Source organism: Cyprinus carpio, chromosome B9 (genome assembly GCF_018340385.1).
Source record: "Cyprinus carpio isolate SPL01 chromosome B9, ASM1834038v1, whole genome shotgun sequence".
NCBI lineage: Eukaryota > Metazoa > Chordata > Actinopteri > Cypriniformes > Cyprinidae > Cyprinus > Cyprinus carpio.
Genome location: NC_056605.1, coordinates 29,049,089 through 29,066,163, shown reverse-complemented (window position 1 = coordinate 29,066,163; position 17,075 = coordinate 29,049,089). Strand labels below are relative to the sequence as shown.

The 17,075-nt window shown below is 35.5% G+C and overlaps 1 protein-coding gene and 1 pseudogene across 2 annotated transcripts; one reads left to right on the top strand and one right to left on the bottom strand.

Moving 5' to 3' along the window:
• The first annotated feature begins 2,402 nt into the window (after window positions 1-2,402).
• Window positions 2,403-5,481, top strand: LOC122138358 (annotated as a pseudogene).
• Window positions 5,482-7,974: 2,493 nt separating this feature from the next.
• On the bottom strand, window positions 7,975-14,716 carry LOC122138536 (low-density lipoprotein receptor-related protein 2-like). 2 transcript variants are annotated; one of them, XM_042731838.1, is made up of 8 exons: window positions 14,597-14,716; window positions 12,924-12,991; window positions 12,535-12,652; window positions 11,208-11,334; window positions 10,127-10,234; window positions 9,892-10,008; window positions 9,676-9,747; window positions 7,975-8,732 (listed from the first exon to the last, which is right to left on the bottom strand). In XM_042731838.1, the coding sequence occupies exons 1-8, from the start codon at window positions 14,605-14,607 to the stop codon at window positions 8,562-8,564; spliced, it is 792 nt and encodes a 263-aa protein (XP_042587772.1). In that variant the 5' UTR covers window positions 14,608-14,716; the 3' UTR covers window positions 7,975-8,561. The 2 variants fall into 2 exon arrangements, with proteins under 2 accessions (XP_042587772.1, XP_042587773.1); XM_042731839.1 differs by having other exon boundaries at window positions 7,975-8,726.
• Between the last annotated feature and the right edge of the window lie 2,359 nt (window positions 14,717-17,075).

The following is a 17,075-nucleotide window of genomic DNA, read 5'->3' as shown; positions in this document are numbered from 1 at the left end:
ATAAACTTTCACACAGTTGCAAGACAACCTCATTTTAACTAATTACTAAATAGGAATCTGCCAGCCACACACTTTCAGTCTTAGTGAGGACGCCAAGGGTACATTTAAATGTAACCTTTTCTCTCAAAGTGTTGTCACAACTTTTGCTCTCCTGTCTCTTCATTAAAAGTTAATAAAGTACCCTTGTTGATAGGTTCTCTTGGGAAACACTTAAATACATAAATAAAAATACATAAATATCTACATAAAAAATCCACTTAATCTGTGTAAGAAAAAAAGAAAAACAATTTTAAAACATTCACATAAAATTCTAAATAAAATCTAAATTAAAATCTATAAATATATATAAAAAATGAATAAATGAACAAAAACTAAAATAAATATACAAATATTTCTGCAATTATTTATTGATTGATTGATGAAAGTGGGTTCACATACCAGTGTCACAGTGTTATTGTACTAACAATAACTGTTACAATTGCAATTGAACATAAACATGGGAGCCTGAGAAAAATACTTATTTGTGACCCTGGACCACAAAACCAGTCATAAGGGTGTATTTTTTAAAATTGAATAATTTGATTGCTGAATAAATAAACTTTTCATTGATATATGGTTTGTTGGGATATGACAATATTTGGCTGAGATATTTGAAAATCTGGAATCGGAGGGTCCAAAAAAATCAACATATTGAGAAATCGCCTTTAAAGTTATCCAAATGAAGTTCTTGCAATGTGTATTACTAATCAAAAATGAAGTTTTGATATATTTACAGGAGGGAATTTATTTTTACTTAATATCCTAATGATTTTTGGCATAAAAGAAAAATCAATCATTTCTGATATACATAGATTCAAGATTTTTATTTGTCACATACACGATTATATAGAGAATATATAACCAGCAGTGAAATGTGAGTCAGGTCCGCTCCATGGACAGTGCAATTATTAAATAATACACAGAGGAAAATATAAGTATGAAGAAATGAAATAAAAGTAAACAATAAAAATTAAATTAAATATAGAATAGAAAATAAAATGTGTATGAAAGTATTGTAGTCTTGAATATAAAGATACACGGGAATGTGCAAGAGGTGAATGTGCATATGTGCATTATAGTGTAATCTTAAATATTAAAATACAGGAATGTACAAGAGGCGAATGTGCAAACAAGTTTTGACACTGACAATATGTCAATATGACAATATGAGGTAGAGAATGATGAATATCTTACTGATTAAGTGAATATTAAGTGGAGACATGTAGATGTTAAGAGGCTGGTTTTGAGTTTAGGAGCTTGATGGCCTGGGGGAAGAAACTCCTCCTAAGTCTCTCGGTTTTTGCCATCAGGCCACAGATGCGCTTACCGGATGGTAGTAAAGTGAAAAGATAGTTACTGGGGTGGTTTGAGTCCTTGATGATTTTAACTGCTCTGCTTTTGCAGCGTTTGAGGTAGATGTCCTGCAGAGAGGGGAGAGCAGACCCTGAGATGCGCTCAGCTAAGTGCACAACTCTCTGCAGGGCTTTGCAGTCTTGACTGGAGCTGTTCCCATACCACACTGAGATACACTGAGTCAATACACTTTCTATGGCCCCCGAATAGAAAGTTTTCAGGATTGCAGGTGAAACCCTGAATTTCCTCAGCTGTCGCTGATGGTTCATTCTTTGCCTGGCTTTATTAACCTGACTTTGGATGTGTGAAGTCCAAGTCAGGTCCTCGGAGATGTTTACACCGAGGTACTTGAAGCTGCTCACCCTCTCCACGAGGGTCCCGCTGATCATTAGAGGAGTATAGGGCCGCTGCTGTCTCTTCCTAAAGTCAACAATCAGCTCTTTAGTTTTGCTCACATTCAGAGAGAGACAATTGTCCTGGCACCATGATGTTAATTTCTCTACCTCATCCAAGTATGCAGCTTCATTACTGTTGGAAATGAGGCCCAGAATCACAGTATTATCAGCAAATTTGATAATAGATGTGGAGCTGTGGGAAGACACAGTCATGTGTGTAGAGAGAGTAGAGCAGGGGACTCAGGACACAGCCCTGTGGAGCTCCTACGTTCAGGGTGATGGAGCTGGAGATGAACTGGCCTTCTTTCACCACTTGAGGTCTGCCGGTGAGGAAGTCTTGAATCCAGTCGCAGAGTAAAGAGTTTAGACCGAGGTCTATGAGTTTAGAAGCTAGCTTTATGGGGACTATAGTATTGAAAGCTGAGCTCTAGTCAATGAATAGCAGCCTCACATAGTTCCCAATGCTGCTGTCAGTGTGCTTGAGAGAAGAGTGCAGGATGTAAGAGATGGCATCTTCAGTAGATCTGTTGGGGGCGATAGGCAAACTGAAGAGGGTCCAAAGTATCAGGGATCGAGGAGCAGATGCTGTTCTTTATAAGTTTCTCAAAGACCTTCATGACTGTTGACGTAAGGGCAACCGGACGATATTCATTCAGGCAAGAGGGGTTATTGTTCTTAGGCACAGGGATGATGACAGATTTTTTAAAGGAGGTGGGAACCACCGAGGTAGCAAGGGACTCTATATTAAATAATAGATGTAAACAAACCAGTGAGCTGATCAGCACAGGACCTCAGAACACAACCAGAAATGACAGCCGTGTAATAATGAATTCATTCATTCATTCATTCATTTATTTCCTCCACATTTCATTTTCAATGTTACAGAATGAATGAATGAATAAATAAATAAATATGCATTTATGTATTCAGTTATGTATTTAACGATTTATTTATATATTTCAACATTTATTTAAAAAAAATAATTTTGAGTAATTTGGCCCTCCATATCATAGAAAAACTGGAAAGGTCAGCGTTTATCCAGCACATCTTCATCCATCTCCCTCCGCAGGTGTTCTTCTGCGCGGATCTGCTGCTGTTCTCTGGCCGTTCTGGCGCTCGTCGCCGCGGTCTGGTTCTTCCGAGACTCCCGTCAGATCCTGGTGACGGGCTGCGATAGCGGCTTCGGACAGCTCGACCGGCGGGGTTTGCACGTGATCGCCGCGTGTCTTACGGAACCTGGTGCCTCCAGACTGCGCGCGGCGGCCTCCCCCAGACTCGAGACGCTTCTGCTCAATGTTACCGACAGCGCGAGCGTCGAGAGTGCGCTGGAGCGCGTGCGCAGCGAGACCGGGGAGAGAGGTGAGACGGACAGTCAGATAGGGTGCCAGCTCGAGTCAAGCACAGCGAGAGATAAAGCCGAGATACAGGCACTCTGACGACCACACAGCCCCCAGACCAACTCATAAATCTGCAACCCTTGGACAAGCGCTTTCAGCTGACCTGGAGGAGCATCTTCAGGCGAATGCCATTCTCATACCAAAGCTGCATCATTTATTATAGAACCACTTACTTTTCTCATAATGCCCACCTGACATGTTTGCACACCTCAGTGACTTTTGACCTTAAAAGGATAGTTCAGGCCAAAATTAATATTTGCTGACAGTTTTCTCACCTTTAGGCCATCCAAGATGTAGATGAGTTTGTTTCTTCATCAGGGGCCAGTTAGCCACCATGTTAAGACTGTGTCTTAAGAACTAGTTTGACCAACTAGCAGTTGCCAGGGGGTAATCAGTCTTACCTTTTCAATACAAATAAGACTAATCATAACTGAATAAAAAAAGTAATCACCAGTTTTGAAGAAAAAAATTAGATGACTAACTTTTTAAGACTAGTCTAAACAGTTTATGCAAGCATCCCCTGAACAAATTTTTGGAAGTTTAGCATAACATCACTTGTTCACTGATGGATCCTCTGCAGTGAATGGGTGCCGTCAGAATGAGAGTCCAAACAGCTGATAATGACTTTTTTTTAATATCTTGTGAAGTTTAAGGCATTTTAACTTTAAACTGTTGCTTCTGGCCAAAATACAAGAACATAATCCATAAATTTTCTGCATATCTCACATCAAAATCCACCAAAATATTTGTTTAGAACTGTTTAGGACTGTTCTGCTTGTAAACGGTGCTTGATCTGTGCAGGGGCGTTGCACAAGATCCCGGGCCCTATGCATTGGCAGTCCTGATGGGCCCCCATGACCTCCCAATGAAAATATCCAGGTAAAATAAAATATATTACAGACTTTTCAAGGGCCCTCTCTTCCTTTGGGGCCCTGATAATCAGTACTGGTTTTACCCCCAGTCCGACGCCCCTGGATCTGTGCAGATTTCTCTCCTAATTTCTCTAAGTCGCGACAACTTTTTAACTGAAGAAATCAGTATTATGGAGAGGACTGATATTTTATCTGTAAGCAACATTTAAAATGAAGTTAAAATGTCTTAATGATAGATTTGTTTCTTAAAAATATGGAGTTTTTCACTTCACAAGACTTTAACTGATGGACTGGAGTGGTGTGGATTACTCTCATTCTGACGGCACCCATTCACTGCAGAGCATCCATTCGCCCCCATGGAATGGATGCAGCTGGAGGACGAGGTGACTCTGAAGTTTCTTCTTCTGCTGAAGAAGGCTCGTGGTCGGGTGGTGAACGTGGACAGCATACTGGGCAGAGTCTCACTCATCGGGGGAGGATATTGTCTCACTAAATATGGTGTGGAGGCTTTCTCTGATAGCTTAAGCTATGTTTAGGCAATTAACAAGAAAGTAAACTCCGAGACATGTAAACAAGGTCTTTTAGCATGTTTTGTAAAAAGTACATATTTTGAAGGTCCTCATGACTTACATTTATTATTTTTTTTAATTAAAACTTTTTTAAATAAATGTATGTATTTATCAAATATCTTCATTTATTTAAATAGATATAAATACATATGAATGAATAAATACATAAAAAGTAATAATTACAAATAAAAATAATACAAACAATAAAACATTAAATGTGTTCAATTATGTTGTTAACAAGACAAAATAATCTATTTATCCATTTTTTATTTTGCAGGTCAACATGGATTTTTTTTCTTTTTCAAATATAAAATATATATTTAAATATAAATAAATCAATACAATTTTAACAAATACATAATGCATTTAATAATTTAATAATTAATAAATTAATAAAAATGTATTTTATATATTTTTATAATATATTTTATATTGCTATTAAGCTGATAATATCATCTGACTTTTATTAAAAACAGCAAACAAAATCAATTTCCAAGTATTGTCATTTGTCTTTGTAAGACCTCTCATCAGACCACAACTACAGTCTTTCTGAAGTTAACCTTGAAACACTTTGACATTTCATTGAGTAAAATACTTCATCTTTTTTTCTTTTTTGAGATTTGCATCTTTCATTCAATGTCTCCAAAATCATTTTATTCTCTCTCTTGCTGCTGTCAGGAGAGATATGATGCACTTTGGAGCGAAGGTAAGTATCACTGAACCAGGCTTCTTTAACACACAAGTAACAGATTTGAGCCTCATTGAAGATGATCTGAAGAAATGGTGGCACAACTTCCCAGCAGAGGTCAGGAGAGCCTATGGAGACTCACACTTGCAGGACTCTGAGTGCTTCTGATGCCATATCAGTGCAGATTTCATGCAAGACTACAGGTAATTTAGAATTTGAAGACTGATATCATGATGCATTCAAACATGAACTCACAACTTAAATTTCAATGTTGTTTAGCATGTGCATATTGGTAATCAATGCAATGACACTCTAAAATACATTGCATACACAAAACAAGTATATTTTTAATTATATTAAACCATTTTTGCCACCTTATATAGATGGAGATGTTTGAAGCAGAGCCTCATGTGATGCTGTTTCGTTGTACCGACTGAACTCGATTGACATTTCTGCATTTCTCTCAATTATTTTTTAAAGTTGCAGGAGTTCTCCATGAAGACTCTGGCTATCAGTGACCTTTCTAAAGTGACGTCATGTATGCATGCCATCCACAAAGGAGAGCTGAACATCTCTACAAATAATTACTGAAAACGCCACTGCAGCTCAACATATCTTATTTGTGAAGTTTTGTCTTTGAAACTGTGATTGCTGTATGCAACAATTTTCAACCAGCCCTGCATTATGAAAACAATTATTTGCAAAAAAAAAAAAAAAAAAAAAGAGATGGTGCTGAGTTCAAAAATCAGCATGTGAGTTCATCACATACAGCATTAACATCTCAAGTGTTTCATATTATTTAACTTACAATCTGCAAAGTAGCGGAAAAAGTGGAAATGAGAATTAGGCATAAAAAAAAAAAGTCTTCAGAAATCATTCATATATGTGAAAATGGGCTGTGAATTGAACAAATGATTGCAACCTGACTCAGAGTAAGATGTGAAAAATATCTTTGTGGCAAGTTTTCTGCTGATTAAGGGGAAATACAAGAAATCTTCACCTTGTAAATAGTTGTTGAAAGCAAAAAATGCTATGAAATGCATATTTTTTGAGAAAGTGATGCTTAGAGTGAAAAAGGCACTATTTTTGCTTATTATTTTTACCTAAAAAATTAGTAAAAGTATTGGATTTCATATATATGGATAATGTGCTTTGAAGGAATAACTCAAATTAAGGAAAACTCTTCAACACTCTTAAAAATTCATGTTTTGCAAATATTGAAGAGCAGGCTTAAAGAGAACCAAGAACCTAGATCTCAAAGCTCTTCATCAAGCACATGCCCCAAAAATTAAGCTTTCATTTTCCCCCCAATTTTTTTACGAAACACACACACACTCTGCACAATCACTCTTCACTCAATTTCTTCAACCCTCTCAATCAGCACCAACTTTTGGAGAGTTCTTTAAGGCTTCTTTGTAACCAGTATCACCTGTCTTCACTAATTAACCCAACCCACATCATTCAGCCTATTACCATGTGGGAATAAGGGGACAGACAGAAAAAGAAATGTGTAATATATATAAAATACATTTTATATAATGTTGACATATATTTATGTGTGTGTGTGTGTGTGTGTGTGTGTGTGTGTGTGTATATGTATTTATTTGTTGTACAACAAAAAGATCTTACCATTTCTTATAAAACAAATTTATTAGATTTTTTCACAGCAGCATGAATTTGTTTCCAGTTTTTTCTACAGTAACATAATCGACATGTCAAGATGAATAAATTCATAATATTACATATACATTTTTACTGTCTTTAATATTCAAAATCATTTAAAATATAATGACTTCACAGCCCATGCACTTCATCAGAAGGGAAAGCAAGTATGAAAATCACTTGAAACGCTGATGGGACATCAGAAATAATCACATTTATATAAACTGGGGAATTTCAAGTATTATTTCAATATATAAAACAGAAGTGGTATGTCTTCTACTTCTATTAATATGTTTTTTTTGTGGTGTATTTTGTTGCTTTAATTATAATTTTTTAATTTTTTTTTTGGTAGTCCCTTTCTCTGCATGGCGAGAGTCCCTTTCTCTGCATGGCATATTTGGAGTAGTTCACCATTTCTGTCATTATTTCCTCACCCTGATGTCATTTGAAACCCATATGCTGTTATTTTGAGGAAAATAAGCAGATCTTTATCATGCAATATGGTGTCAGTTCCTTAAACTAAGATACTGTACAACTTACTACTCACAACTGGAGCAGGAGAGTAAATAATGACCGATTTTTCATTTCTGGGTGAACTATTTCTTTAATAGCTCTCAGTAGATCTGCACATGAGTGATATCTCAGACATACTGTGATGCTTCTGCACTTTTTCTTGAATCTGGCCACTCCACAAATGAGGTATAAGTACATAAGTGATCCATATGTGCTGTGTTTTCTCAGTGGTGAAAACTTTAAAGGAATAGTTCACCTAAAAATTAAAAATTGCACTGGAGGAAGCATTATTATGGATTGTGAACTGGTATTTGAGCTGGAAGCAATGGTTTGAAGTTAAAAACACCTTAATGATGGATTTTTTTATTAGAAAAATGTGGATTGACGGATTTATGGTTGTTATGTGTTTTAGTGGAGTGGTGTGTGTTTTTGTGGTTTTTTTGTAATGTTGTTTTTGTTCTCATTCTGACGGCACCCATTCACTGCCATTGGTGAGCAAGTGATGTAATGCTACATTTCTCCAAATCTGTTCTGATGAAGAAACAAACTCATCTACATCTTGGATGTCCTAAAGGGTGAATTGTAATTTTTGGGTGAACTATTCCTTTATGAATAATCAGATCAAATGTCAAAGTCTCAGCTGGCTCTCAAAGCACTTTTACTCAGTATCGTTGGCATATGTGTGTGTGTGTGCGCGAATCTCCAGGAATAAGTGATAATCAATTTTTAAAATAACATCTGACCAGAAGATATCATCAAACAAAATCTTTTCAATTTACAAATGTACAAAATATTCATAACATTCTCCTTCAGCAGCATCAGTGCAAAGATATACAAATATGACATCACAATAATAATACAAAAAGAATCATACAACATGAATTGGCATACAAAGTATCAGAAGGCAAAGTCTCTTTTCTGTAGGCTATACAAACATTTAATCTATTCTCATCTATACTTTTTTTTTATTTGTTTCAAAAATAATCTTAAATTGATTTCTGTCATATGCAGGCTGCTTATAAAAATAGATTCTGTGCAAAGGGAGTTTTTCTTTGTATTTTCCCGTGTGATGGTCATATTTCACTGTCCTCTTTAACCAGGTTGGCCGTGTCTGTGAAGGTGTCCTCTGTCGGTGAATAGGCGCTCAGTTTCTCTCGTTTCTGGGGTTTGGGAGGAGGAACGAAAGGAGACGGCTGTGATGAAGCGCTGGCGTCTGCAGCTCCATGATTCTGCTCATCCTGCATCTGACACAAAGACAACGTCAACTTTGACCACATGTGCATCATTCTCACATTAACACCTATATTCTGGTTAAAAATGTATTCTGAAAATAACTTTTACATGTTTTACAGCTATGGGAATATTCCTGTCCACATGCATTTCATTTCTCCCATGGAAATGCCGGTGATGGTTTATTATGATACATTGTTATTTAAGTATCATTGATATGCTATTAGAATTTTAATAAAATTTGAAAAAAATATATATAAATATATGTTTAAGTTCAAAAAGTACTAAAATTACTATGGTGAAAACTGAAATACAGCTGAATAGAAAAAAGTAAAAAAAGAACTAATAAAATGACAAAAGGACAAAAGTACCAAAACCTAACCTAAAATTAAATGGAAAACAAAATAAAAACTAATTTAAAATATTAATAAATGCTATAATAGTATATAAAAAAGGATTTTATATTTTAGTCTGTTTTATTTCAAGTAATTAAATTGTTTTTTATTTTTATGGTTTTTAATTTTAGCTAACGATAATAACTCTGAAGAGTATAACGTTTCAATATATATATATATATATATATATATATATATATATATATATATATATATATATACATATATACTGTACTTTTGTTAGACTATATATTGAATTGTGCTCCTTTGTTAATATTTATCTATTAAAGATAGATTTCACCTATGTTCTGGCTTACGTACTAATTTTGTTAAATGCTATAAACTTGGCATTGTGTACTATGAATATTGTTGGCAATATTCTTGTGATTTGTAAATCACTTTCGATAAATGAGTCTGCTTAAAAAAAAAATCTAAATGTAATACTTGTGTTTCCTTGATCGCTTGACTTTCTACAATTGGCTGTTTCTTCTTTAACGCAATATTACTTTTGTTTAGACAAGTGAAGTTATAAATTAATGTTAGCATAGTCAGTTCTCCTCACCTCTGAATATGTAGGGTTTTCGAATGTTGTGCTTGGCATCAGTTTTCTTTTAAAGAAACTCCATTTGGACTCCTGCAAAAATAAAATAAAATAAAATAAAATAAAATAAAATATGAAAAAATAAAATAAAACAAAAAAATAAAATAAACGTGGTCGCATGATGGAGAAACAACAGGAAATAATGACTAAACTGGACAAATGTTCGGATGTTCCCACCTGTGTGGTTGTTTGCTCTGCAGGTGTGCTCTTCACCTCCACTGCGTGTTCATGAGCGTTAAACGTAGGGTTTGAGAAGTTATTCTCCACCTGGTCACTGCTGACGTTCACAGTGACCTGTATGAAGCACAGAAACACAAAACTCAACACAAGACCCGCTCAGGTCGAACATGTTTTATTTATACTGTTAGCAATGTCCTGAAGGTTATGAAATGCTTTCGAGAAGGAAGTATACCTGTGTAGCGTGTATTACTGCTGGATCGCTGGATGGGCCGGCTGCAGTCGAGTAAAGAGGATTCTCGAATGTGATTGGCTGCCTGCCAGAGTCTGCAAAATTCTCATCCTAATAATAAAAACCAGAGAATCCAGATCAGACACAAATCAATGCTTCAACACACAGCTAGCTAGCTAGACTGAAATCAATGAGGTGAATTAAAAATTCAGGCACTGAAATCTGAGATTATTCGCAAATAACTGTTTACTTGGCATAAAGTAGTTTGCCATCAAACATTTTGTGGTCGGTAAGATTTTTTTTTACTGTTCCTAAATGGCTCTTTTGCTCACAGAGTCTGTATTTGTTTTATTAAAAATACAATAAAAACAGTTATATTGTAAAATATTATTGCAATTTAAAAGAACTGTTTTCTATTTAAATATATTGTAAAATGTAATTTATTCCTATGATGCAAAGCTGAATTTTCAGCATCATTACTCCAGTCTTCAGTGTCACATGATCCTTCAGAAATCATTCTAATATACTGATTTGCTGCACAAGAAACATTTATGATTATTATCAATATTGAAAATAGTGGTGCTGATTCATATTTTGGTGGAAACTGTGATGAACAGAAAATTCAAAAGAACAGCATTTATAAAATTATAAATGTACAACTTTATAAACGTCTTGTCACTTTTGATAAAATTAATGCATCCTTGTTGAATAAATTATATATATATATATATATATATATATATATATATATTTTAAATCTTACTGACCCCAAACTTGTGAATGATAGGGCAGGTGTTCATTTAATTATCGCCACTGCTTCATTTAAAAAAAAAAAAACTTATATTTGTCGACCACTAGTTTTAACATCTTAATTAGACCAGAGTTTTCATTGTGATTAATGATACACAGAATCCCATTAGAAACTAGTGCACTGATACTGTAAGTCTTGGAAAAGATGTAACATTAACACTGCGGCCAAAAGGTCAACCAGGGATTTTACACCTCACAGATCAGTCAAGAAAATGTGCTGAGTGCACAGGAGTCAGAAGTTACTGTTAAATCGACACAAAAGACCAGCATTTACCAGCTGCATGGCCCTGTCGATGAAGGACACTCCCAGAGTCTGAGGCTCCAGGTCCATCGTCACATTGTCACCTGAACGAAACGACACTCCATTTCCTGTGTCTGCCGACTTCACCAGGCTGCTCAGACTAAGTGGAGAAAAAAATGGTACATGAAAAACATACCAACTCAAACACTGTTAAAATCAGAGACATAGACACATCTTAATGCTTTCTTCGATCCAGTCTAATTATGTGGAAACTTCACAGAGAAATTAAAAGAACATCAAAACCATCGCGATACTTTGCGAATGTTGCTTAGTTTGATATAAACACTGAAGCCACTGCAAATATAACACATATATTCATCAGTATAACGCAGAGCTCAGGCTGCAGGTTAAGTTTAGTAATCAACAACCTTCAAATCTGTAACTAGATGTTGTTTTGATGTTGTGTTACTGTGACAAGCTACAGTATAAGTTCTCAGTTTGACATTAAAAATCAGTTGACAAAGGAGGAGGAGATGGCAGGGTTTATGAATGACATGACTAGATCCGTTCAAAAGTTTGGGGTCAGTAAGATTTTTTATTTTTATTTTTTTTAAATAAATTAATGCTTTGATTTAACAAGGACTCTAAATTGATCAAAAGTGACAGTAAAGACATGCATAAAATAAAAAAATAAAAAAATAAATAATAAAATAAATCTATTTCAAATAAATGTTTTTTGAACTTTCTATTCACTGAAGAATCCTGACAAAATGTATCATGGTTTCCACAAAACCATATGAAGCAGCACAACTGTTACTAAAAATTATATATTAAAAATAATAAGAAATGTTTCTTGAGCAGCAAATCAGTATATCAGAATGATTTCTGAAGGATTATGTGACACTGAAGACTGGAGTAATGATGCTGAAAATACAGCTTTGATCACAGGAATAAATAACATTTTAAAATATATTCAAAATGAAAATTGTTATTTTAAATTGTAATAATATTTCACAATGTTACTGTTTTAACTGTTTTCGATCAGATAAATGCAGCCTTGGTGAGGTTTCAACTCAAAAACATTAAAAAAAAATGTATCTAACCCAAACCTTTGAACAGTTTTGTAAACGATGCTTAAAGATGAGCAAAATATCAAACCAAGTGGCATTTATTTTAGAGAAATAAAGCATTTTTCAAGCAGCAACATCCCCAAAATAAGTCACAATACTGACAGTAGATATACTCATATATTCATACATGCACTAAAAGCACAGTGAGACCGGCTGCTTAAACTGAAGTCATAAAATATGAAGTCATGTAGCTGAACTGTAGGTAGTTGAGTGGTGTGTTTGTGTTGTACCTGGGTAGTTTAGGCATTGACGGGATGAGAGAGCCGGTGCGCTTGTAGTTGAGGAAAACTCCCACAACCAGAGCTCCAGTAATCAGAATAATAACCACTGCTAACAGGACGGTCACAGCTACACACACACACACACACACACACACACACACACACACACACACACACACACACACACACACACACACACACACACACACACACACACACACACACACACACACACAGTATGTAAGACAGATGAGTGCAGTCTCATTAGTTTCCATTTCAAATTAACATGCGTAATGAGACAGTTGATAAATAACAGCATCACATGTTACAAACCGTGAGTAAATGTGTTTACAATGAAAGAGTTGTATAACTAATTAACAAAGGAAGGGTTTGTTCACCTGTTCCTGCAGGAGCACCTCTAGACTTCCCCATTTCACAGTAACTACCCGAGTAACCGTATGGACACCTGAGGAGCATAAACACTGAACCGTTACAGACAGTCTACAGTATGGCTCTGACAAAAATGATTCTTTTTACAATCTGACACTTACTGCATATTTTTAGATTTTCATGATGATTGTCATTTGTGTTCACATAGTCGTATTGCATTTGCTACTGTTGTGTTTATTGCATTTATATGTTGCAGAAGTTCAGGAGTCATTTGTATTTTTTTTTAATTGCAATATTAATCTAATTATTAAAAAAAAAAAAGTAATAAATTAAATAATGTATTTTCATATTAAATACCACCATATTAAATATCAGTCAATTATCACTAAATAAAGAGGTTTTGCATATGACAAATTATGTTTATAATTGAAATCTATCTATCTATCTATCTATCTATCTATCTGTCTATCTATCTATCTATCTATCTATCTATCTATCTATCTATCTGTCTATCTATCTATCCACACACATACACACACAAAGTTAGGTCCATATTTATTTGGACACTGACACAATTTTCACAAATTCGGCTCTGTATGCCACCAGAATAGAATTAAAATGAATCAATCAAGATGAAATTGAAGTGCAGACTTTAAGCTTTAATTCACGGGGTTGAACAAGAATATTGTCACACCTTATGGATCTTTAGTTTGCTTTCTCTCCTGGTGTTCTCTGATCTAGTTTTTTTCTCCCCCTAATTATGTCAATTGGTTCAGGTGTGTTTTATTAATTATCCTCATTTGCCTTTGTACTTATGTTCAAGTCTGTTCAGTTCAACTTTGTCCGGTCATGTCAATGTGTACGTGCGTTTCAAGCCTTCCTTGTGTGGATTACCTTCATGTGGATTTATTAAAGACTGTTTAATGTGATGCATTGACTTTTACATTTAATGTATAAGTGAGTCAGCTGTCCATTTACTTATGGTCCCTTGAAAAAGGATGGAGGTACATGTAATTCCTTAACCTTTTCTCCAATTGTGATGAGAGATACCCTCAAATTAAAGTTCAGAGTGTGCACTTAAAGCCCATATTCATTATATAACTGTAACTTGAATATGTTTTGGTCAACAGCAAAAATAATAAAAATTGTGTTCGTGTCCAAATGCATATGGACCTGACTCTCTCTCTATATATATTTATATATATAGCTGTGTCTTTAATATAGTGTGTTGTATATACAGTTGCAGCAAGTTTTCTTAGAACAGTGAACACATATCACAAAATATCATGATATGAGGCCTTTAAATAACTCTTATCAGCGGGGCGGGTGTTGTGATGTTCTATAGTGTTGTTCACTCTCTTGTTGTTCTTCGGGAGTCTTTTATTATGTGTGTAGTGTTTTTCTATTTTTGTGTATGTGTGTGAGTGTGGTGTAGGACTCTGCCTCAATGGCTGCATGTGCGAGGCAATGCATCAGTCACAATGCAATCACATCACAAGTCAAACACTCACTTTCATCACAATATCAGAGCACTGAAGTCAAAACATCACATGACAATAATGAAATCATGCAGCAGTAGATGCAACACATGCATGTATGGTATGAAATGTATTGATGGGATGCAATAGAGCCATTCAGCTCATCTCAAACTAACAGCAGCAGGTGTGTGTTCATCTCTTACCGGCATCGCATTCATTCTTGTTGAAGGCGAGCAGTGTGGAGCCCTGCGGACAGGCACAGGTGTATCCACCCGGCCGCAGCAAACACAGGTGACTGCAGACACCCTGACAGGGGTTCAGCACTGCAAGAGAATGTCAACAGTCATTTAATAGTACTATTACAGGAATTATCTTTGGCTAAAAGAAACGCGGTGAAAAAGAACTGAGGAACAGGTGCTTTCATTCTACACAGTCGCTCTTGGGTATAAAGACAAATGCAAAATCACTATATGTGACCCTGGAGCAAAAAACCAGTCTTAAGTCGCTTGGGTATATTTTTAGCAATAGGCAAAAAAACACTGTATTAGTCAAAATTATCTATATTTCTCTTTTATGCCAAAAATCATTAGGATATTAAGTAAAGATCATGTTCCATGAAGATATTTTGTAAATTTCCTACTGTAAATATATCTGTGACGAGGGGGACGAGGCCGAGAGCCGTGGGAACGGAGCGAGGCCGGTGGAGTGATTGGGAAATGAGCGACACCTGCTCCACTCACCGGTCTCGAGTCCCACGGAGGAGATCGGGAGGATACAAAAGAGTAGCGACGACAGTGAAGGACGAGAGAAGACCAGGCCTGGGTTTTATTTTGTGGTTTGGTTTTTATTTGTGTGCCGCAGTCACCCGTGAGGGCCTGTCGCGCTGTTTTGGGTTTATTTTGTCATTAAAGATTTATTTGAATGTTCGCCGGTTCCCGCCTCCTTCTTCCCGTAATTATGGAGTTTTTATATTGTTACAATATCAAAACTTAATTTTTGATTAGTAATATTAATTGCTAAGTACTTCATTTGGACAACTTTAAAGGTGATTTTCTCAGTATTTAGATTTTTTTGCACCCTCAGATTCCAGATTTTCTAATAGTTGTATCTCGGCCAAATATTTTCAGATCCTAACAAACCATACATTAATGAAAAGCTCATCTTTCAGATTATGTATAAATCTCAATTTCAAAAAAATTGACCCTTATGACTGGTTTTGTTGTCCAGGGTCACACACACACACATATATATATATATTAATTACACGTAACTTAAAGTTCACTGGCATTTGCATCCTTTTGTGCAGATACAAGTTGTATTGTTACGTCTATGTTATGTATCTAAGTTATCTGCTTAAAATCATAGGATGTGTCATAGAACGTGCATCAGTTTACAGGCATAAAGTCACTCAGCTTCAACCTCAGGCAGCTATTCCTTTTTAGATGCTTCTTTTTTAATAACATTGCTGCATCATAATTATAATCTAACAGTGTTCTTATAATCATGTTTTCATATACAGGTTTTCATGTCATATTTTTATTTTTAACATTCATTTTCATAACAGTCCAGATATTTTCATTATCTCCATAACAGATGGCTATGCCCCGCCCCCCGAAATACTTGTTTTTGAAACCTAATGATGATCGAAATAAGAAATTGCCCTAATTACATACATGTTTTTTTTTTTAAATCATTAAAAGCGATGTCAAAATTCGATGATGAATGGCTCTTTTGATCTGGTTTTTGCTCGTGAATCACTTGAACTGAATGATCAAATTCACGAGTTTGAATCAATCAGAGCGGTTCCAGCATCAATGACTCAATGATTCAATTGATTCGGTTTGTCTGTTCCACTTTTAGTGTCTTCAGCCACGTTTACACAACACTGTCAATACTACTACTGGCTTAGCTCGCTAGTTTTATGGCATTAACTGAAATAAGCGAAAAAGTATGATGTTTAAAAAAAATCTTTTTTAAATATAACATCCAACACAAATTTACGAACATATTCAGGTGAGGTAACACGTTTACTGCTAACTAGGGAAAACACTCCATTAATATGACGAGCTGCACCTCAAAATACATGTTAGATGGAAACATTGTGCATTATGATTAATTCAATGTATTTTAATAGTTTGACAAATGCACTGTTCAATAGGAAATCAGTTGCATGAATATTAAATTCATCAGTCTTTATAGAGTGTATGTAAAAAGACCAAATGGGAGAAGCAGCCAAACAACATAAAGTTAAAGAGGGATTCAACTGAGCTATGCACGTATGTTTTAAACACTTCAGATACCTTATATGTTAACTTCTCAGGTAATATTAAATTAAATTTTACGTGGCCCTTGTTGAAACGTCAGGATTCCCGGTCTCACCCGAGTGGTTGTGTCGGTGCTGCTGGTAGATGCGCACTTGAGTCAGCCAGGGGTTTATGGTCAACACCTTCACCTTGTCTCCTTTCCCGAACTTATCTTTTTTCCACACTTCGCCCTTCTCTTTAGTCGTCCAGTACACGTGTCCCTCGAACACATCCAGACTGTAGGGGTGACCGATGTCTGCAGTGACAACAAACGTGAGAACATCGGCCTGTCAAAAGCTGTTTCCTCAGATGTAATGCCCTGACATCTCACCTCCTGATATGATCATTTGACGGTCTGTTCCGTCCGCTTTCATCGATT